The 23,753-nt window shown below is 40.6% G+C and overlaps 1 protein-coding gene across 5 annotated transcripts in view; it reads right to left on the bottom strand.

The window, feature by feature from the left end:
- Positions 1-23,753, bottom strand: part of FNDC3B (fibronectin type III domain containing 3B) — a 341,048-nt gene that overhangs the window by 124,490 nt on the left and 192,805 nt on the right. For all 5 annotated transcript variants that reach the window (XM_034999034.1, XM_034999006.1, XM_034999012.1 and 2 more), the window contains 2 exons: positions 15,083-15,326; positions 14,006-14,296 (listed from right to left, as the gene is read on the bottom strand). In XM_034999034.1, the coding sequence (XP_034854925.1) occupies positions 14,006-14,296; positions 15,083-15,326 (535 nt within the window). The remainder of the gene's footprint in view (positions 1-14,005; positions 14,297-15,082; positions 15,327-23,753) is intronic.

Below are 23,753 nucleotides of genomic sequence, written 5' to 3'. Positions count from 1 at the left end.
CCGAGCAGGGAGCCCGATGCGGGACTCGATCCCGGGACTCCAGGATCATGACCTGAGCCGAAGGCAGTCGCCCAACCGACTGAGCCACCCAGGCGCCCTGGAGCCATCTTTTCATAAATGATACTGTGAAAAGTAAATAATATTAATGGTGTCAGTATGTTTCAAAAAAAAAAAAACTTCAGAGTTAAGGCACTAATAACCATTTTTGACTTAAGTAACACATGATTTTTAGCCAGTTTTCAGGAGATGCTGGTATCTTATGGAGTTCCCTGGAGCAACATTCCACCAAAATACAAATCTTTGTGAAAGACTAAATATTTTTTTTAATGTGTTTGGCAAAATACTTAAATAGTTTTGAGGAACTCAGTGAACCAAAATACGGCAACTTCTCCATCCCTCTTGGTTTGAAGGATCTTCCTGTACCACAGAATCATATGTGTCTTTTCGAATAATAGGGAAAAAGAGGTCAATGTAAGTTCACTGTGTGAAGTAAAACTAGCAGTAATAAATGCACTTACGAAAATAAAAAAAAAAAACAAAAAAAAAAAAACAACTGTTGGTAGACCTAGCTCTTCCCTCTTACTTCCTCATGTTGCTTTCATGGGGTAATTCTAGTAAGTCTAGAAAGCAAAATTTGGTCATTTAATAGAAATGCCATCCATACTCTTTCTTAATATATTTCTTAGTATATATAAAGGTAAGTAAGAGAGGACTTTATTCAGAAAAAGAAAAAAAAAACCCTGCATTTTAAAGTCACCTCAGTTTGTAACAGGACCTGAAAGTAATCACACCATCTTCAGTGAAAGCTGGCTACTTTTAACAAAAGCACACTGACCCAAGGGTAAGGATAAACCCTTTACTTGTTAGTTTTTAAGCTAAAACCAATAAAGGGAATTTCAGTTTTTAAGCACATCAAAACTCTTAAAACATCACTTTAACTACGGGTCACTATTCAAAAACCTACTCCCTCAATATAATGTACTGCTAACTCCTTTCAAACTTCTACACAAAAGATTGAATTTTTATTTTGCTTATCAGATCCAGGTACCCTGGCAGGAAATGCTCTAATCCAGCACAGGAGGAAGGCCCAAGTGTGAGGAAAGCCCAGATAGGAAAAGAGTTTTATTCACATGGAAATGTGTTCAAAGTGGACCGCCAATAGAAAGGCTCAAGGACCACAATGGAGCAAAGAGGCTCTCCCCTCTCTACCCCACTCCGCTGGAAAATGTTCAAGGTGCAGAAATGGAACCATGAATCCCCTCTGATTTTCTGCCTCTCAAATTAATGTTATTGCACATTCCATCTAATCGTTCCTGTCTAGTGTTTGCTCCTTTCATTCTCCTTGTTCTCCTACTTCTACCGCTTCCTTTATTTCACTGCATCACTCCCTGGAGGCCCTTCTCTTTCTGTCTTCTGATTTTCCACAGTCCCCCTAAACCATCACAATTCCCTTTTGTGCCTGGAACAAATCATCCCCACCACTATTACCTGGTCTTTCCTGCCCTTTTCTGAGCAGAACACCTACATGGAATGCCCCATTCTTCTGATGCAGCTGGAAAGGAGTTAAGATCTCGGAGGTGGGGGGGTAGTTTTTTGGAATGCAAATTCAGCGGGGGGTGGGGGGGAGGAAATTTTATAATCAACTGCAGAGACATTTACACTGTTTATTGTGTAAATCCTAAATCACAAGCACTAAGCTGGTATCACCATTGTTTTCCTTGGACCGGTCCTATTCCACACTTGTGCTCTCCACTCATTTCTTAAATAGAATTTCAAGGTCTTATTAAAGCACCCCAAATTGGAAGAGGGTAATAGAGTCTGAGACAATGTGGGGTGTTTGGGGTGTGTGGTGTGTCTGACAATGTAAACTGAACTAAAAGCCAAGGCTGGTCATGGCAGAAAAGATGACCTTTTCTGACTACAACTGTCACATTATAATGCACTGAGCCTACAAAAACCTGCCTCTTCATATAGCAGTTATATGGAGGGATCCCAGGGGACCATTCCACAGAAGGAGATCCAGTGACATGACCAATGCTGACATATCAGCTGGAAAGTTGCCCAAATTCCATCACAAATGGTGAGACTATTTCGATGGAGTACTAACAGAAATGGTTTCCGGCTCCACACACCAGGTGGTGGCCAGCCTCTGTGAGGTTGTCGTCTGCACCCCTACCCCATGACCATCTTCTCTATTCATACCTCTGTGCCTTCTGGATGTAGCAACAGACACAGCGTACGCCCAACAGTATATGAGCAATGGGCTGTGGAAGTGATGGTGGTACAACTTCTGAGGTGTAAGGAAAAATTGTGAAAGATTATGAAGTGTGGTAGGTTTCCTAGTTAGCTTACCCACTTGGGTTAACTGGCCTACAGCAAGTAGTCTCAGTGTTGGCAAAATAAATATAGACAAGCTGTTGTTCGCCCAAATCATCTCCTGCTAACCTCTTTCCCTTTTTTTCCCAACACCAGCAAAATAATCTAAAGCAGTCAGTAAGTTGAGCGGTTCGGACAGGGAATCAAGCTGACCCAGCACGCTCTCCTCCTCAATCTCAGAAGGGAATCCCGCCCAGAGGAGGCAGAGGAAAGATAAGAAGAGAGGGCTGAATTTCACTCCTGCTCGGGATTCTTCAGGTTGTTTATGGGTAGCCATAGCAAAGAGAATTTTGGGGGGCCTGGATGGTCCACAGAATCCTCTCGTATCTCAAGTCCTTACTCAACACTGACACCGACTGCAGGATGACTTGCCCGTCGGCACTCTGAGGGGCATGCTCCCAGGCTGCTGGGGTTCTGCTAACATGACCCACAGGAGGCAGTTCTCATAAGCAGAAACATGTCATGGTCTTTCTCCCCCATGCTCTGTAACATTTTTAAAGCACGTAGCGTCTGAAATTGTAATGGAGAGCTCACAACAGCCTCTGATGTAAGTGCTATTAATTACCCCAATTTCATACACACATGAAGAAACTGAAGCTTTGAGAGATGAACTATCTGGCCCAAAGGCACACAGCTCTCAAGTGGCAGAGTTGGGACAAAACCAAGAACTGCAGGGTCTCAGCTAGTAAGTCATTCTGCTTCTAAGTCGGGCACATGTGTGATGATGACCTCTGACCCAGGTAAATTCAGAATTCAACTTAGCTAAATGAGAGAATAGCATCTAAAAGTTTCAATTCAATAAAATTGAAGGTTACATATGTACCAGAAACAAACCATGTCATCACTTATACCTGCTGTTTAAAGGGTTCTTTGGAATGCTTTGTATTTTACCAACACGGGTTCTGATGTCATCTAAGTGCCGCTAGGACCAGTTCCCAAGAAAGCAAAAAGGCAGAGAAAATAATATGGGTGCACGGAGTTAAGTACTACATATGGTAGAAACTAATCAAAATTCTGCCCTCAGTCTTCGGGTGAACATTCATTTCAAAAGAAAACTCAAAGAATGCTTTCACATGTTATCTGTCTTTTTATATGTAAGGGAAAAATGTGAAACTTCAAGTATGATTTAATGGGTTAGGACTCCTTCAATTGACATGACAAATATATCTCATCCTGTCTGCCCTAAGAATCACGTCGTTAACATCTTTAAAACATTCCAGACTGCAAGAACAATGAGAGTGGGGGGAAGAAGAGGGCAAAAGGCAGAGAGATAAGTGATGGGACTTGATAAAGACACACCTACACATTAGCAACAACTTGGGCCACCCTAGTTTCCTCCTTGTGGAGCAACACACAGGCCTCTGTAAGGAAAAAAAAAAAAATCAGCATACTGGAATCTTAACAGAAAAGAGAGTTATTCGTAGTTGGGTTTCTCCAGCTCGGGCCTTCAGAGGATAATGTCCAGGTCAGAAAGCACATGTCAACAAACAGCACATTCCTTCTGAAAACAGCCTCTTATCCCCAGGCTTGTCTCCTTTGCCATCCCACGGGAAGGGAGCTGTTGCAGGAAGTCTGCTCAGATCTCCACCAGCATCACTCAGAGGCCTCCAAAACCCAAGAATGGATCTGGCAGCCAACCTCTGAAATGGAAAAGAGGGTGTCAACTGCCCAGTTTCCTGCTAGAAAGAATGTCTCTTGGCATTTTGAGCCAGGGGTCCACATATCATCCTTTAAAAAAAAAAAAAAAAAAAAATCGAAGTTATTTGGCCTTGTTTGGACTATTTTCACTTTCAGACTGTACTTGGCAGAAAGATGGGTAAATTCCACTGACCTGAGCTCACTTTTAATTTTTTTCATGTTTTCTGGATATTTTTGCCATGCTTAGGATTCATCCACAGCTGCAGACAAGTGAAAACACACAGGATTTATCTGTAGTGACAGACTTGAGAGATGGCGCATTGATGGGAATCCATCTAGAAGCTGCACATTTTCAAGGGCAGCGCGGAAAGCGCACAGTTCAGGAGCAAGGAGAAACCCCACAGCCCCGCCTCAACCACACACTTCGCAGACACCCTGTTCGAGCAAGCCTAGGAGGATATGCACTCAGGAAATGGAAGAGCTTACAAGTGAAAGAAGCCATAGGCCATTTGCGAAGTGTGCAAGCCCCACAAAATAGCTTACTTTAAACAGAAAAGCACCAGGGTTATCTCTTATAGGGTGCCAAGACCAGAAGAGATTCCAGAAGAAAATCTGCCTTGACATCCCTACATTCCAGACCTTATTAACATTCGGTTCCTCCTTCCAAACAAAGGGGACCACTGTCCCAGGCCTGGCCCAGGTGGATGCAGCCACCCCCTCCCAGAGCCCATGCCATCCAGCAAGAGGAGAAACTACAAGGCCTCCCAAATGTTCACAATCTCAGACCTCAAGAGGAAAACACCATCCCTGACTTACTACTGTAATTCTTATCTGCAAGAATGAATGAGCTTTTAAGCTAAGTTTGGGTAAACAGACATTGGAGTCAGATTCTGGTTCCTGAGCAGTGATAGCAAAATATAAAAGAGAAAAAAATGTCGAAGAGGACCAGCTGAGAAGGAATTAGAACACAAAAACGTGATAATAAGGGAAACTACTCAGGCCAGAAGGCAATCTGTGATCTCCAAAGGAGAAAAGCACAAGAATAATGCTTTTGTCACCAGCTTCCAGTGTTACAATCAGAAACTATGACTCTATGCGGTGGAATTTCATCTAAAGTATAACTGAATCTTTGGATTGTCAACAATCCCAAAGGTCAAAGGTCAAATGCCAAAAGTATGCTGTATCCTCATTTTCTTCTATATTTGGAATTCTTACCATTTTGTCCCAATTCCTTCCCACATGGGACTGAAAGTTCTAGAGGCCTCCACATCAGCTACTACCTGTATGTTAGTGACACAACTGGAATTCTTCCATCAACAGTACATGCTTATCGTTATACTGTATACTACAAAAGGAATATGCCTCAACTTAAATCCACTGTTTTAACTGAATGCCTCCCAGAGTCCTTCCACTTTATTGTATTTTTTCAATTTAAATTCAATTAATTAACATATAATGTATTATTAGTTTCAGAGGTAGAGGTCAGTGATTCATCAGTCTTATATAATACCCAGTGCTCATTACATCACGTGCCCTCCTTAATGTCCATTAAAAACTCAAGTTAAAAATTGCTTGGACAGCAAAGGAAACAGTCAACAAAACCAAAAGACAACCGACAGAATGGGAGAAGATATTTGCAAATGACGTATCAGATAAAGGGCTAGTATACAAAATCTATAAAGAACTTATCAGGGCGCCTGGGTGGCTCAGTTGTTTAAGCGACTGCCTTTGGCTCAGTTCATGATCCTGGAGTCCTGGGATCAAGTTCCGCATCGGGCTCTCTGCTCAGCGGGGAGTCTGCTTCTCCCTCTGACTCTCCCCCCTCTCATGCTCTCTATCTCAATAAATAAATAAAAATCTTAAAAAAAAAAAAAAAGAACTTATCAAATTCAACACCCAAAGAACAAATAATCCAATCAAGAAATGGGCAGAAGACATGAACAGACATTTCTGCAAAGACAACCTTCAAAGGGCCAAAAGATACATGAAAAAGTGCTTAACATCAGTTGGCATCAGGGAAATACAAATCAAAACCTCAATGAGATACCACCTCACACCCGTCAGAATGGCTAAAACTAACAAGTCAGGAAACGACAGATGTTGGCAAGGAAGCGGAGAAAGGGGAACCCTCCAACACTGTTGGTGGGAATGCAAGCTGGTGCAGCCACTCTGGAAAACAGTATGGAGGTTCCTCAAAAAGTTGAAAATAGAGCTACTCTACGACCCAGCAATTGCACTACTGGTATGTACCCCAAAGATACAAATGCAGTGATCCAATGGGGCACATGCACCCCAATGTTTATAGCAGCAATGTCCACAATAGCCAAACTATGGAAAGTGCCAAGATGTCCATCGACAGATGAATGGATAAAGAAGATGTGATATATATATACAATGGAGTATTATGCAGCCATCAAAAGGAATGAAATCTTGCCATTTGCAATGAGGTGGATGGAACTAGAGGGTATTATGCTAAGTGAAATAAGTCATTCAGAGAAGGACAAGTATCGTATGATCTCACTGATATGAGGAATTTGAGAAACAAGACAGAGGATCATAGGGGAAGGGAGGGGAAAAATGAAACAAGATGAAACCAGAGAGGGAGACGAACCATAAGACGACTCTCAATCTCAAGAAACAAACAGGGTTGCTGGAGAGGAGGGTGGTGGGAGGGATGGGGTGGCTGGGTGATGGACATTGGGGAGGGTATGTTGTATGGTAAGCACTGTGAATTGTGTAAGACTGATGAATCACAGACCTGTACCCCTGAAACAAATAATAATTATATGTTAATTAAAAAAATTAAAAAAAAATCGCTTGGCACTCAAAGGGCCAGAGGCTCTCAAGCATTACTTGCCTACTCCCCACTGGGAGAGCCTGGGAAAACACACATTGCTGGGCCCCACCCTCCACAGGCTGTTCTTTAGGGCTGGGGCAGATCATGAGCATACATGAATCTCACAAGCCCCTACAGAGTGGTGAAGCTGCGGGTCTCAGACCAAGGAGCCAGGGTCTAGATGAGGGCCTCACCTCTGGGAAAGTCTTGTGGATGCTATCAAGTACTTAGGTTCCCCGCTCCAACCATAGCAGCACCAACTCTATCTGATTTCAGAGTCCAGAGTGCTAACCATTACACCATGGAACCCACTCAACTCTATCTGATTTCAGAGAGAGAGAGAGAGAGAGAGAGAGAGAGTGTGTGTGTGTGTGTGTGTAGGGAATAAGGATCTGTATTTAATTGGGATCTATACAAGAGTTTTGAAAAAGGAGGACCTACTCATGGATAAGATTTTGAAAATCATTGACCCTAATTCACCTGTTCATCTTACTAAAGGAAAACTGAGGCCTAGTGAAATGACTTGTGTCTCACGCAATCCAAAACATATACTACTGTACCTTACAATTCCACTAAAGTTTTAAAATGTACAAGTAATGAGTGAGAAAAACATCCTCACCGTTGGGATAAACCTGCGGATGAGGGAAAGGTCAGCTGTACCAACTGCACACACAACACACCTCTACACACAAAGTGGAGACTGTGAGTTAGCATGTTTGACGTACTCTCTCTCTCTCTCTCTCTCTCTCTCTCTACCTGTCCCATCCCAGACACAGACACACACACCCATAATTAAAGGGATTGCTTAGGTCTTTTTCCTATTATCAGACTGGATCCTCATCAAAGTTGTTATTTTTCACTCTGGATTCACATAATCCTTTCCAAAACAGCACTAGTAGGTAATCATTTTCTCCTTTCTGAGGATATATGATAATGGGACTACAACTCAGATTGAAAATTGCGGGATTTCAGTTTCAAACCTGTAACCGCTGGGTAACTTCCTTAATGTCATATGCTTTGGTTCTTATTGAGGATAAAAGGGAAGGAATGAAACTTCCCTCTCAACTCAGTGACACACACAAGTTCTTTAGTCTCCATGATGAAAGACAATGGGACACTTTTAACTGGGTCTTGGCCACAGAACAGTCTCGAGACCCATGCATTGGGCAATATTCTGCAGATGAGAACAAATTCTTCCATTCCATATGATTCAGCAATTCCACTATGGAGTATTCATCCAAAGAAAACAAAAACACTAATTTGAAAAGATACATGCAGCCCTGTGTTCAATGCACCATTATTTATAGTAGCCATGATATGGAAGCAACCCAAGTGTTCATTGACAGATGCACTGAAAATATATGATGTGCGCGTGCGCACACACACACACACACACACACAGGAATATTACTCAGCCATAAAAAGGAAGGAAATCTTGCCATTTGCAACAACATGGATGTCCCTAGAGGGTACTATGCTAACTGAAATAAGTCAGACAGAGAAAAATAAATACTGTATGATTTTACTTACATGTGGAATCTAAAAAAACACAAACAAATGAACAAATAAAACCAAACAGATACAGAGAAAAGACTGGTGGTTGCCAGACAGGAAGGAGGATTAGCTGATGGGGGAAATAGATGAAGGGGATCAAGAAGTACAGACCTCCAGTTATAAAACAAGTCACAGGGAGGTAGTGTGCAGCATGGTGACTATAGTCAAGAACACTGTATTGCAAATCTGGAAGTTGCTAAGAAAGTGAATCTCAAAAGTTCTCATCAAAAGAAAAACTTTTTGGTCACTTTGTGTAGTGACAGACAGCAATTAGACTGAGTGTCGTGATCATTTAGCAAAGTACACACGTATCCGGGAATGCGAGGTGTAGCTGTCAAGGTGTTAAGGTGGTCTGAGCAGAAGGAAGACACTTCTGGCTTACAAGGGAAGGAGCTGCAGGAGGAGGGCTGGAAGGAAGAAGGAGGGTCACTGCAGAGATGGGTAGAGAGATACAGGTTTAGAGAAGGGGACATCCTGGATGAAAGGTGATCCTAAGACGACAGGAGGGAGAGAGCAAAAATATTCAAGTTAACAGTGACCGTTATCCTGAGGTGTTAAGAAATGAACTAGGCTACTTTTAATATTTAATAAAGAGAATTAAAATACTATTTTACAAACGATACAGAGATTCAGGGAATACTAAAAGCAAACAGTCAGCAAGTGACAAAGCCAGATCAATTCTAAGCCAAATACGCCTTCTAACAAAGTCCCAACCACTCTATGCCTACAACACGCCATTAACTCCAGGTAGTACAAAGAAACATGAAGCCGACATTCCTCTGAGGCTACTGTGGGACTCTGTCCTGCCTAAGCTGTTTTCCTGAAGGTAACAGTAAATGAAAGGAGGGGCTGGCTGCAGAGCAGTATCCTTAGGGGTACAGAATTATTCCTAGGAAGAGGAAGCAGTACAACAGCTACATAAGTTCAAATGGAAGACCTGTTCTCGAAAACAAATTAAGAATACAGAATTCATTCCACAAATATTTGCTGTGTACCTACTATATGCCAGAAATAGTTCTAAGAGGTAAAAATGGTGAATTAAAAGTTCCTGTCTCCTACTGTGCACAACTTAGTGAACCACACCTATTGCAACCATCCTTAATTTTAGGATAGTAGTTCTTTATCTTGGCTGACATCATTCCCAGTGGAGGACTGATAAAACAAACAAACATACATCCATCCATGAAGCCAAATAAGGTGAAGAGAGTCTCATTTAGTAGATCTGAAAATGAGGTTTAGGGGGAATTTATTTTGGGTTTTTTGTTTCTGAATCCAGAATGTTAGTTTATTTCATTTGATCTACTGCATTTTATTCAATTCTATTCCTGTTTGTACACTGATTCATCTGCTTATTCTTTCATATTTTATTTTTAAACAGTATCTGATTCATTTGGGGTTTTTTTCTTTTAAAATATTTACAACTGGAAGCTTGCACCTCCTAATCCTCTTCACCTATTTTGCCCATCCCCCTACTCACCTCCCCTCTGGCAACCACCAGTTTGTTCTCTGTATCTATTTTTTGTTTTTTAGATTCCACATACAAGTGAAATCATATGGTGTTTGTCTTTCTCGGTCTTATTTCACTCAGCATAATACCCTCGCTAGGTCCATCCATGTTGTTGCAAGTGGCAAGATCTCATTCTTTTTTATGGCTGAATAATATTCCATTTTATGTACATATATCACTCTTCTCTATCCACACGTCAATCAATAGATATGTGGGTTGCTTCCATATCTTGGCTAATGTAAATAATACTGCAATAAGTATAGGGGTACATATCTTTTTGAATTAGTGTTTTTCTTTGGGTAAATAACCCATAGTGAAATCACCAGACCATATGGTCTATTTTTAATTTTTTGAGGAACCTCCATACTGTTTTCCACAGTGGCTGCACCAATTTACAGTCCCACCCACAGTGCATGAGGGCTCCCTTTTCTCTACATCCTCACCTACACTTGTTATTTCTTGTCCTTTGATACTAGTCATTCTGACTGGTATGAGGTGACATCTCATGGTTTTGATTTGTATTTCCCTGATGATTAGTAATGATGAGCATCTTTTCATGTGCCTGTTGGCCATCTGTATGTCTTCTTTGGAAAAATGTCCACTCAGGTCCTCTGCCCATTTTTTCATTGGATTGTTTTTTTTGGTGTTGAGTTGTAGAAGTTCTTTATATATTTTGGATATTAACCTTTATTAGATGTATCATTTACAAATGTCTTCTCCTATTAAGTAAATTGCCTTTTCATTTTGTTTTGTTTGCAAAAGCTTTTTATTTTTGTGTGGTCCCAATCGTTCATTTTTGTTTTTGTTTCTCTTGCCTGAGGAGACATATCCATAAATATGCTACTAAGGTCCATGTCCAACAGATGATTGCCTAGGTCTGCTTTTAAGAGTGTTATGATTTCGGGTCACACATTTAGGTATTTAATCCATTTTGAGTTTATTTTTGTATAGGGTGTAAGAAAGTGGCCCAGCTTCATTCTTTTGCATGTAGCTATCCAGTCTGCCCAGCGCCATTTATAAAAAAGACTGTCTTTTCCTCATTGTATATTCTCGCCTTCTTTGTCATAGATTAATTGACCATATAACCATGGGTTTATTTCTGCACTATTCTGTTTTACTGATCTGTGTATCTATTTTCCTGCCAGTACCAGACTGTTTTGACTGCTATAGCATTGTAGTATATCTTGAAATCTGGGATGGTGATACATTCAGCTTTGTTGTTCTTTCTCAAGACTGCTCTGGCTATTCGAGGTCTTTCGTGGTTCCACACAAATGTTAGGATCATCTGTTCTAGTTTCTGTGAAAAATGTTATTGGTATTTTGATAGGGACTGCACTGAATCTGTAGATTGCTTTGGATAGTATGGACATTTTTACAATATTAATTCTTCCAATCTATGAGCATGGAGTATCTTTCCATTTGTTTGTGTCCTCTTCAAATCCTTTCATCAATTTCTTAGTTTTCAGAATACAGGTCTTTTATCTCCTTGGAATGTGGTCATTTCAGATTGGCATGTTTCATTCAGTAATATGCACTTAAGGTGGTTTTATCTCTTTTTATACTTTAACAGAATTTGGGTAATATTCCATTGTCTGCATAAAGCACAGTTTGTTTACTTACTAGAGAACATCTAGGCTGCTTCCGAGTTTTGGCAACTATGAATACTGCTGCTATAAACACTTGGGTGTAGGTTTTTGTCAGGACCTAAGTTTTTAATTCCTTTGGGAAAATGAATAGTTTTAAAATCCAACATGTAAACCCCTCAGGATCCTTATTGAAATGAGGCAGAAAACATAATACTCTGATTCTTTATTTCGTGGCTAAACCATGTGGAGAGTTGCACTCTGAGTGGTTTTGAGGAGGTAACTAATGCAATGAGAAAAGGAGCAACAGAGCAAGTTCAGACTAAAGCTGAGATGATAATAAATTTTTTTCTAATTTTTCACTGCAAAACACACCCTCCTGTAAGAGCATAATGAAAGAGATCTCACTGTTACTATCATCATCATCATCATCATCGTTTTATACACAATAGCAAAGAGCTTAAGGTGCTCAAAATAATCATACTCTCATTCATTACATAAGAGGCCAAAATGTTTGTAAATATATAGATGTTAGCAAACATTTCAGTATAGATTTCAGTGCAAATCCATATCCTCTCTTACAGCTGTGAGTATATTAAAAATAGAGCAGCTTACGCATTTAGACATGTAATATAAAATAACTGCACAGATAAGGAAGATACTTATTTTTGCCATACTTAATCCATAATTACATTAGTTTTATTTATTAACTTTAACTCCGATTCATCTTATTTTCCTTCATCTCTTTGCCCCTTAGATCTTAATTCAAATTTATTCTGACTCTATTATATATATCTATGTCATCTGTCTGAAATCTTTGTTCGTGCAAGACAGGGCAAAAATTATTAGAGAATGAATCAAATAATCAAGGTAGTTCAAACCTCATTAAGCTCTCTGAAGACTGCTACATTCCTCTTCTCTTTTTTTATAAACTAAAATTCTCCTTAGAAAAACTTATTTCTAATTTTTTTGTGTGAATTCCCTTTTATGTCCATGGTTAAAAAGTCTAACATTGCTAGTAATCTAATTTTAAACTTGAGTTTGTATTATCAGTTGACTAAAAATTACTTCATATGGCAAAAATAGCAGTATACCTTAAAAACTACTTAGGGGCGCCTGGGTGGCTCAGTCGGTTAAGCAGTTAGGCGGCTGGGCTCCCTGCTCAGTGGGGAGTCTGCTTCTCCCTCTGCCCCTCCCCCTGCTCTTGTTCTCTCTCTCTCAAATAAATTAAAATCTTTTAAAAACTACTTAAAGCCCTCTTAAACTTTGGGTCTCTTCTATATACTTGTTTATGCTTTGTTTAATAAGATAATAATGCATGATAACTGCATAAAACTTGGAAAAATATAGAAAAGAATAAAGAACAAAATTAAAAGAATCTGTAATACATTTTACTCAGAGAAATTGCTGGTCACTTTTTACTGCATCTTACTATTCCTCTTTTTAATGCTACAATTCACTCGTAAATAAAATGGGGGGAAATGTTGATGCCAATGGCTGGTTCTACCTCGGTTTCCTCAACCCCAAAGAGAGTCCAGTCTTCCCGACACAATCAAACATAAACAACTTCCGTCCCTGTCATTCACAAACACATTCTCACACACGCACACACAGTCCCAGTTCCTATCTGGATGAGGTCTGATAAAACAGAGTATATTTAATGAGTGCTATAATCACTTCTTATCCTGTCTTTTCTAGTCGCTCATGTCTTTATAATATATTTATATTTGTAATCTCACCTAGCCTTTCAAAATGTTACCTTATTCTGCTTCAATTAAGTCAGCCTTCTCTACACGTCTGTATCAAAAGCCCGTTTTTAACTCCCGTGGCATCAAAATAGGTGGTTTCTAAATCTTGGCTAAAAGCTTGATTTAAAGCACATATAACATTCTTCCCCCAAATTAACCAATCTATAGCCACAAGACTCATCTACAAAAAACACATGCCCTTTGGAGCTGATGTCTCATGTGCGGTGACCTTATTTCTTCCGTCTCGTTCTTGGGCAATGAATACTTTATTCAGAATGCAAAGGTGGCATTAAGCAAAAACTGATGCCTAAAACTAAGCAAAAATATATTCCTATTCCACAATGATAAATTTCACTACAGAACCAAGTAATTACATCTGGTTTCATGAGGTATAAGTATTTTCAGAGTTAAACAAGCCCTATACCTCTTAGAAAGACTGTTTTACTTCGGATCTCCTCCCTGTCTATTTGGAGTAAAACAACAGGAAGTGGGCTAATGTGAAAACCCGCTGGGATACTTGTTACCGAGCTTACGTAAAGCGTCACATGGCACTTGTGACCCAAAGGTATTTCTGCCATAAACTATTAATCAAAAAGAGGATATGATATTCTGCTCTTACTCAGAAAATGATCAGAGGGTCTAACCAGTCATTCCTAGTAGAAAGACCAATTGCCATGAAATAACACTGTTATGCACAAGACGTTTCCTTTAGGATGTCTGGCTCCATGGTTCACTCGTTATAGCAACCACCTCTGCACGTTACCTTGCAAATCTGAATCATTCGACTTCGGACTGCTCCTTGCTCGCCGCTCTGTTTTCTTACTCCCTGGCCCGCCCCCGCCGCCTCCTCCACTGCCTCCGCCTCCTCCAGCACTGTGGCCCTTCCCGTAGCCGTTGTACACGGGTGTGCAGTTGCTTTTGTAGATAGAAGATGGGGGACTGTTGAGGCGGTTCTGGCGGTCAATCTGGCGGTCTTTCAGTTTTTTGTGTGGAGGCTTGCTGTACTGGTCTTCCCGGGTAATGTAGCTTGACATTCCATAGAGTGGTATAATTTCTGAAATGGAGGATTATGACAAATGCAAGATCAGTCTACATTTTTTTTTTTAGACTTTATTTTCTTGTCAAAGACAGAGGGAGTGTGAGCACAAGCAGGGGAGAGCGGCAGAGGGAGAAGCAGGCTTCCTGCCGAGCAGGGAGCCCGATGCAGGACTCGATTCCAGGACCCTGAGATCGTGACCTGAGCCAAAGGCAGACGCTTAACCGACTGAGCCACCCAGGCGCCCCCTACTATGTAGATTTTTAAGTGGATCAAAAAAAAAGAATGGGAGCCTACAAAACAATTTCAGATCTTAGGGGAAAACATTTATTTTAAATTAAAAATTTTAACTCAATTAAAAATTCTATTTAGGCATTAATAAAAATGACAATATATAACACAGAGATTGGGTCCTTAAATGTTTATTAAGAAAAAAGGGCCCCAAGTGCATAGAATGACCAACTAAATTAGCATTCCAAACTGAATACTTCTGAGAGTGAAAAGGTAGCATTCCTAATCATGTCTCTGGACAAGAGACCTAAACCAGGACTGTTTTAAGCATACCAGGAACGTACAGTCACCCTATATAACATAACTGACGTTTCAACTGATCAACAGTAAAGCTCCACTTTTCTTTTCTTTCTGTTCACATAGCTTAGGGAAGATCTTTAAAAAGCAAATCTTCACAAGGTAACCCAATTGCACTGAAGAATGTGAAAACACAAATGCAATCAGATTCAAAGACCCTATGCTACTTCCGAGTTGTAACCAGTTTCCACAGCTCCCAATACCAGCAATACTCACCTTGCTCGCCGTATATTGTAGGGGGAATATGGTGCTGAGGAAAAAACTGCGGCGGCATATCTCCAGGTCCAGTAACAGGTGGGTAGTAAGCCGTGTGTGAGTTATGAATAAAATGGGGGTGGTGAGTCAGGTAGGGGGGTAGGTGGTGGGTTGGAGACATGGCTGAGGGGTAGCTTGGGGGGTAACACTCAGGAGACTGGGGTGTGACCACCACCCGGCGGACTCCAGTATTGTCTTCAATCACCTAAAGGAAACAGCAGAAAGAAAGATTGTCGTATGTATTATCAAGAAACATCCTGTGAACATATATAGTATTTAATTATTCCCTTAATTTAATTTTCTCTCATCCTGGAAAAAAAAAAATTAGTGCATGTTGAATTCTGGTTCTCTAATTCTACCAGTTTTTAAATGAGTTTTAGAAATAATAACGTTTAACAATTAAAATTTATGAAAATAAACTTTTCATCAACCATTTGATTCTGATTACACAAAACTTTTTGGAGAGATCAACAGCTTGATAATAAATCTCGTTTGTCTCATAAAATTTTCCAAGAAGACTTGGAAGAAGACTTCTGAAGACTTCATCCAAGACAAGAGGATTTAATGTATGATTTAGTTGATTTGAGGAATGACTCTGAATATAACTAATGGTTCAGTGGTTTTCCATAAAGAAGAGATTTCTGAGTAACATAAATGTGCTTCACAGGGCAGAGCTTTCCAGATCGGCCTGATGGCTTTCGACCCATTCTTTCTTTAGCATGACTGTTGCGTTAATACAAGGACTTTAGGAAACAAAAGCACATTAATTTCAGAGGCCAGAGGCGTACCAAAGGTTCATTTAGTCTGGGACCAAGGATGCAAATGAAATGAGGGGATTCCAACCAATAAAAAACTCGAACAATACCCAATCAAGATGGACCCCTTTGCTCCCAAGACGTTCTGACGATGTAATGGGTGCTATGAAGGGAGACACTAGGACAGGGGACCTGCTATGGGCAGAGGGAGCCCATCAACACTCCATCCACACGTTCTTCAAATGCTTTCTAATTCCCCCAAGGAAGGTAGCTAAGGAAGTACAGCAACAAGTTTACTGCCTCTCTGGCCAATTCCATGGGACCTGCTCTCAAAACAAAGGCTTTTGTTGAGATGCAAGATAAGAAATAATACAACAGATACCATAATCAAGAGGGAAAGCTGAGGTGTGCGGAGAACAAGAGCAGGGCAAGGCAGAAGAGGCCCATGGGTCAGGGCCTAAAAGTAAACCCAGACGCCAAAGAGACCAGCTGGCCTAATGAAGTATTGAAGACAATCAGGCACACACTGGTAGGAAGCTTGCTTAAAAAAAAAATTTTAAAGCACCACCACCACCAAAAAACACTGAAAATTAAACTTGTATATTGAAATGGGATTTCTCATTACACCTCAGGAGGCTGATTATGGGCCAAAATAAAATGACTTAATCCTATCTAAAACATTCTAATAAAAAAATTATAATAAGCTTTGTTTTTTAAAATACCGTTTGATACAAAATGTCAAGTTTATCAATGTTAGTCTGCACGTGAGTGTACAAGATAGGTCTCATTTGAATTAACAGCCATTCATCTTTATGTTAAGAAAACAAAAATTGTTATGTTTATTAATGAACCAATTAACATAATAGTTTCAGAATTAACCACTATGTTAACAGTTCATTAAGAAAACAATACTAACTCCTTAAAATGAAGATTCTGAGTCATACTCCCTACGAAAGCTCAAGATGTGGCTTTTTATGCATTCTTTAATAAATGTAATCTCTTCTGGGTTTTGGCAAGCTAATCACATTAACGTCATTTATGAAGGCACAGCTGTCAATTGAAGGCAGATGTGAAATGATGCTTAAACTATGACGTCAGAAATTCTAATGCACGTGCTAGCATCTTCTGTATCATCTAAAATGCAGAGCAAGAAAAGGACATTTGGTAGTGCACTTCGTACAATTTTTGTATCATACAGATTTTTCTTACTATCTGATGTAAACATGCATTATCTATGGTGTCTTCTCTCTCCCCCACTCTGCCATTGGCTAGTTAGAAAAAAGTAAGGTATGTTCCAGATGTTCCTCTTTAACGGAACCTTCGATTCAATCCTGTGCTAGACACTGGAAGGTCCACAGAAGCAAAGGATTTGTTTTCTTGAAACTTGCAATCTTCATTATTATAAAACTTCCAATGGTCAACCAGCCACACAGACCCAGCCAATGCAGTAAAACAAGAACAGGACCCTCACTAAATATGAAGACTCTGGGCTTATAAACAGAAGCAGTTATAGCGAGAAGAAATTATTTTCATTTCATCATAATTTCTGACTTGTAACAACAAAGCACTTAAAAAACAAGGTGAACAAAAAACACTAACAAAGGTAAGAATTCTACTAGGGGAAAAAAAAACACAAAAATATAGGAGATACACAACTAATATATTAGCTTTTTACCACTATATTTTGTAAGCGTATTGCCACTAATTCGAAAAATTAATAAATCTGATGTATAAATTACCCTTTACAAAAAAACAGGTTTCCAGTCAGAAAACCAAGTAGCTCTTTGACACCACAAATTACCTACAAATATGAAAATTGTTTGACAGCCCCATTTTTAATTATCTTAAATTATTCTGTGGTATTTCTGTAAGACATCTATTTACATGTACATGAGTAATGGGACTCTTTCAGAAAACTACTGCCTTACCAGTCAAGGTCTACCTCATCATTAAAAATATTTTAAGAAATGAAATATTGGGTGCCTGGGTGGCTCAGTTGGTTAAGCGACTGCCTTCGGCTCAGGTCATGATCCTGGAGTCCCGGGATCGAGTAAGTCCCGCATCAGGCTCCCTGCTCAGCAGGGAGTCTGCTTCTCCCTCTGACCCTCCCCCCTCTCATGCTCTCTCTATCACATTCTCTCTCTCAAATAAATAAATAAAATCTTAAAAAAAAAAGAAATGAAATATTAATTCTGAAATAATCAGAAACAAAAATAAAAAAATATGCTGAATATTTTGTTCATTGTTCTTCCATAACACAAACTGCAATATAGTTATCAAATGCAGTTTTGATCTATGTCTAAGGAAATTATGCCTATGTTCCCCCAAAGAATAAGAAGTCCAAGGAGCAATAAAAATGCACAAACTAATAAGTAACTCAGGAAATCATGGTAATAGGACTCTTTGTTTTAAAAATTTGGTTCACAGGGGTGCCTGGGTGGGTAAGTCAGTTAAGCATCTGCCTTCGGCTCAGGTCATGATCTCAGGGTCCTGGGATGGAGCCCCGTGTCGGACTCTCTACTCGTCAGGGAGTCTGCTTCTCCCTCTCCCTCCACCCTCCCTGCCCCCTTGCTCATGTGCTCTCTCTTGCTCGCTTTCTCTCAAATAAATAAATAAAATCTTAAAATAAAAAAGGTTCATAAAGAATTATTACTAGAGAAGAATTCAGACATTTGAAAGAGTTCAGGTCCAAAAATCCTGAGGCGATAAAATGTGCCTTCACAAGTGACCACTGAGATTCATCTGCTTTTGGGATGACTGAAATTGTGACAACGTCCAGAGGCAGACAAATCACCTGCATTCAATTCAACATTTCCTAGCACATATTATGAACTAAGCACTGGATATTCAAAAGTGAGAAAAAAAAATAGGTAGGATTCATCTAATCATCTTACTCATCTAAGAATAATATAATGAGAAACATCAAACTAACCTCTGGTAAGTGCTCTTAAAAAATCAGAACATAGTATTGTTTTTTCAAAAATCACAACTATTCTTCATCTAGATTTTTTTTCTAGCTCTGTGACTCAACAGTCACTCACATATCTTTTCCAGAGAAGCACAGACCCTTGGAAAAGATCACTGTACTAGTTTCTCAGACATTCACCCATTATGGGCTGCATTGTGCGCACCACCCACCCCCCTCTCTTCCCCAATTCATATATTGAAGTTCTAACTCCCCAGTAGCTCAGCATGTGACTCTTTAGAGACAGGGACTTTAAAGAGGTAGTTAAGGTAAAATGAGGTTCTGTGGCTGGGCCCTAATCCAATATGACTGACTGCTGTAAGAGGAGCAAATTAGGACAGACACGCAGAGGGAAGACCATGTGAGAACACCAAGGGAGCAAATTAGGACAGACACGCAGAGGGAAGACCATGTGAGAACACCAAGGGAAGAGGGAAGATGGCCACCTACCAGCCAAGGAGGGAAGCCTTAGAAGAAATCAAATTTGTAGCCTCCAGAATGGTGAGGAAATAATTTCTGTTGTTTAAGCCGTCCAGTCTCAGGTACTCTGTTACAGTAGCCCTAGCAAATTAACACCCCACCTATCAGAGCCTGATGGCAAACATGAGCTGGCTTAGTTCTTGACCACGTCATCTATTCTGCTTAATAAACATTCACTGAGAAACTTCTACGTGCCTAGTATTCTTGCTAATCGGTGGTCTAGACACAAGGATGAGAAGCTGGAGAACAAGGTGTTCACAACAGGGAGAATCTCTGTCCTACTTGCACCAGTGTTTTTATAAGTAGGACCAAAAGAACCATAAAAAACAAAATCACATCACCGCCCGGGGGCAAGAGCAAGAGGGCGTGGTCAGGGACACAGCGCCGGGAGGGAGAAGAGAAATGCACAGCCAGCGCCCATGTCTGTCAGCTGCTGGACCTGGGTTATCTCCCCTACCTTCCCTGACACCTACGCAGTTGGATGGTAGCATCCCTGTTGCACATGAAGAAACCGAGGCACAGCATGATTAAAATGTACAACTAGTTCAGCTGCAGAACCCAATTTGCATTCTGGTCTGTACTCCAAAGTGTTCATTATGCAGGGAATTATACAGAAGTTAGGAATGCTGAGAAATAAATACGTAAATAATGAACCACAGGAAACAGAATAGGTGGGTTATCAAGAGATGTGAAAGGATTCACGACAAACCAGTATGTACTGACTATTTGCTGCTCTGCTTTAATACCCTCTATCTGAAATAAAGCAACACCCGTTAAGGTCCTGGAACAGTAATGGATACGTAAAAGAAAAATCTTACCTAGCCATTACTACTATTTAGATTAACACCTCATTAAATCCTCCCAACAATCCTGTGAGGCATATCCAGTTATGCCCATTTTAGAGATTAAGAGGAAGGAAGCTCAGGAAAGTTCCGTGAACTTGCCCAAGGTCAGAGAGCAATGAGAGGGAACCATTTTGAGTCCCAAGAACTAAAACAGACCTCTTAATAACACTTAAATTTTGAGTGTTCTTTCTCGTAGCTAACAGAGAAGGAAGGTAGCTCCCCTTACTGAAATAAAATGCTCCACAGGAAATTTGAGAGTGAGAGAGAGAAGACTGAGAATCTCCAGCAGACTCCCTGCTGAGCTCGGAGTCTGACAAGAGGCTCGATCTCACCACCCTGAGATCATGACCGGAGCCGAGATCAAGAGTCAGATGCTTAACTGACGGAGCCATCGGGGGCACCCCTCCATCGGAAATTTTAATTAACTCCTCAGTTCCTACAACTCTCTCCCTTCTACTACTGGGTTGCAAGCGACAACAATCAAAAGAGGAGCTTAAATGGTAGGTAACAAAAGAGAAATTTTTAAAAGGCTGTTCCAGATGGCCAAGGATGATCCAGGAAGCGGGCAGAGCAGAATGCGCATGGACACACATGAACCCACACGCATTCAGGCAGCGTGTGAGGCTGGGCGGCCAGCTTGCTGCAGTGGCAGGAACACTGGGCTGCCTGCACACGGGAAACGGGGACCAAATAAGTCTGTGAAGATCAGGCTCCAGCTCAATTCCTAACTGCTGCCAACATACCTGAAATGGGCTCCCAGGCCATTCCAGGAAGGGAAGAAGTCCCCACTAAAACTAAGCACGCAAGCAGTGAACAAGGCCAGGCAATACAAAACACTTGCGTGGACAGAGGAATGAGCAGGCCAACAGTCCAGGCTTTTCCCAGCCAGACTGGTGCCCCCTGCCCCCCCACCCCCAGCACCTCAGTGCTGTAGCAGAGGTTACAGATCTGTCTCTTGCACCCACTCCAAGTCCCCCAAGGGAACCTGGACACACAGAAGGATTTTGATAAATGCTGGCCAAGTGAACAAATAAATGGGAGAGCAAGAAGGGAGGGAGGGAAGGAGGGAGGGAAGAAGGGAGGAGGGAAGGAAGGAAGGATTTCTCTGCTTAGATCTGATGTCCACCAAGACTTATTTACAAATTCATTATCAAATATTCTCCCTTAATTCAGGTAAGTACATCCTATTCTAAAATTTCACTTAACCGAAACCCAGACTTGTCATTCCTGACCCTCTTATTTTACATTAAATGTGATTTTACCAAAAGAAAGACACGGAAAAATATACATTTCCAATGCAAGTTCTACTTCAATCCCAAATGCAGCTGAGGAATTTTATTCCTTACTACCACCCAGGAGTACAAAAGTGTTAGCTCCCACATTTCCTTCTTGCACTAACTCTTCACTCTGCATTTTCTAAGAGAGTGAACAGCATAAAAGAGTAAAAGCAGGTCTGTTCTTCACGGAAGGCAGAGATTTGAAACCTAAAGACCATCCTTCCCCCAGCCTGTCCCCTTCTTGCTATCCTGGAGGAAACTCCCACAACCATCCCCCAAGTCCCATTAGAAGAAAGTGAAAAGTGGCAGAAAGGAATATTCAAAGAGCAACCCAAGAGTTATAGGAGCAAGCAGTCATTCTATTTTATAGATGAAGTTAAGTTACTGGACTTAGAAATGGTGGCAGAATTCAATGTATTTCCCAAACCTCTTGACTTACTTCTTCCTGTCTTTACAAATGTAATGATTACAGCTGTGGTTGGAAACATCAAACACTACTTCTCATTTTCACTACTCTTCCTATCCGTAATGCCTAACACTGATGAAATATTAATTGCTCTTTCCAACGTTCCATCATCATTAATGTTTTAGACAGTAAAACTTCCAGGTTGAGGACCAGCTCCTTTTGCCACACAGCATGGCTAGTTTTGTAGACAAAAGGAAAAATAAATCATTGGTGATGTTTCTGGGTTGCTTCTAAAAACCCTTTCAATGATAGTGTAAGATTATTCTGCAGAGTAGCTACAGATTGATAATAAATATCCTCCCCGGAATCAAGAAACAAAAGTTCCAATCACTTTTCTCAAACAGTTTTTGGCAACGGTTAAATAAACAACCCATTTCATTTGCTTTACCAATAACTTGTATCAGTAACTAAACCTACGGTTTTAAGTGATAAGGTGATACATGAACAAACAAAAATTCCCCAAACATTCGTACCTACACATTCCTTACATCTGGAAACCTTAAATTTTCCACTTAATTCTTAACACACACGCCAGCTCCAGGCAATGGCTACGTATAGACTAAACAGAAAATGGCTGGATCCAGATACAAAATCTGAGGGTGCTCGGGGGGGGGGGGGGGGGGGGTCACAATTATTTTTTACGTTTATTTTTTTAATTTTTAAAGGATCTTTAAATTTTAATTCAATTAATTAACATATAATGTATTATTAGTTTCAGAGGTAGTGTTCAGTGATTAAATCAGTCTTACATAATATCCAGCGCTCCTGACATAATGTGCCCTCCTTAATGACCCTCCCCCAGTTACCCCATTCCCCCACCTCCCTCCCCGCTCCAGCAACCCTCAGTTTGTTTCCTATGATAAGGGTCTCTTATGGTTTGTCTCCCTCTCTGATTTCGTCTCATTTTATTTTTCCCTCTCTGGGGATCACAGTTATGTGGCATTTGTCTTCAGTGCTTCTGGGCATGACTCTCACACACAGGCTTGCTCCAGAGGGACAACCAGTATGAGGAGATAACCTCATAAACAGTAATTGCTCCTCTGCCGGCTTCATATATGCCAACGTTTTTATACACACAGAAATAAGCCAAGCTACTCACACTTACGTAACTCTTGAATCTGGAAAAAACACAACGAAGACACATATAAATAAAATCAATATTTAGTGCTTTACTAAACACACCTAGCTCTTTCTGGGTAACTACGCAGTGATTTCTAACTAAAATCGCTGAGAACCAGAGAGGAGGATGGAAACAGGTACATCGTCTGCAGTATCTCTTCAACCCATCAACTTTGGTAAAGCATGTACGTGCTATAGTTGAGGGGACACTGGCAGTTATCTAAGACCTTCCACATTAAACAGGATGCCCAGCAAGGTTTGAGAAACAGGAGCTGAAGAACCAAGGCTGGGTCCTCAGCTGGCTCCAGCCCTATCTTACCAGGCTCAGCTGCCACAACCTGAGGATCCCACAGGGAGACAGAGGTCCCTGCTTGGAAAGAGCTAAGCATCTCAAGACACTGCTGACAGCCAAGAGGCCTCCTCCAAGCAGAAATACAGCACTGGGCACTGATGCGGAAGGCAAAATGGCAAATGGATTAATTTGGTGTAACAATGAAGGTGACAGTAACAAGTCCTGTGATTTGCGTATCATTTTAATAGCTTATAAAGTGTTTGGCACAGAACTTGCGTAATATTCAGCAAAACCTCTAACATCTAACAAAGGCAATGTCATAGTCCTCGATTCAAGGTGAAATACTTTTAGGAGCAATTAAGTAATCCAACCTAAGGCCAGCGAAGTGCTTGTCAAGATTCATACCCAAGTACTCTGGAAATGCTGTGCCATT

The sequence above is a fragment of the Mirounga leonina genome, unplaced genomic scaffold, assembly GCF_011800145.1.
Source record: "Mirounga leonina isolate KUSES-001 unplaced genomic scaffold, KU_Mleo_1.0 Mir_115, whole genome shotgun sequence".
Lineage (NCBI taxonomy): Eukaryota > Metazoa > Chordata > Mammalia > Carnivora > Phocidae > Mirounga > Mirounga leonina.
The sequence above is the reverse complement of the archived record's forward strand: the minus strand, read 5'-3'. Positions and strand labels throughout refer to the sequence as shown.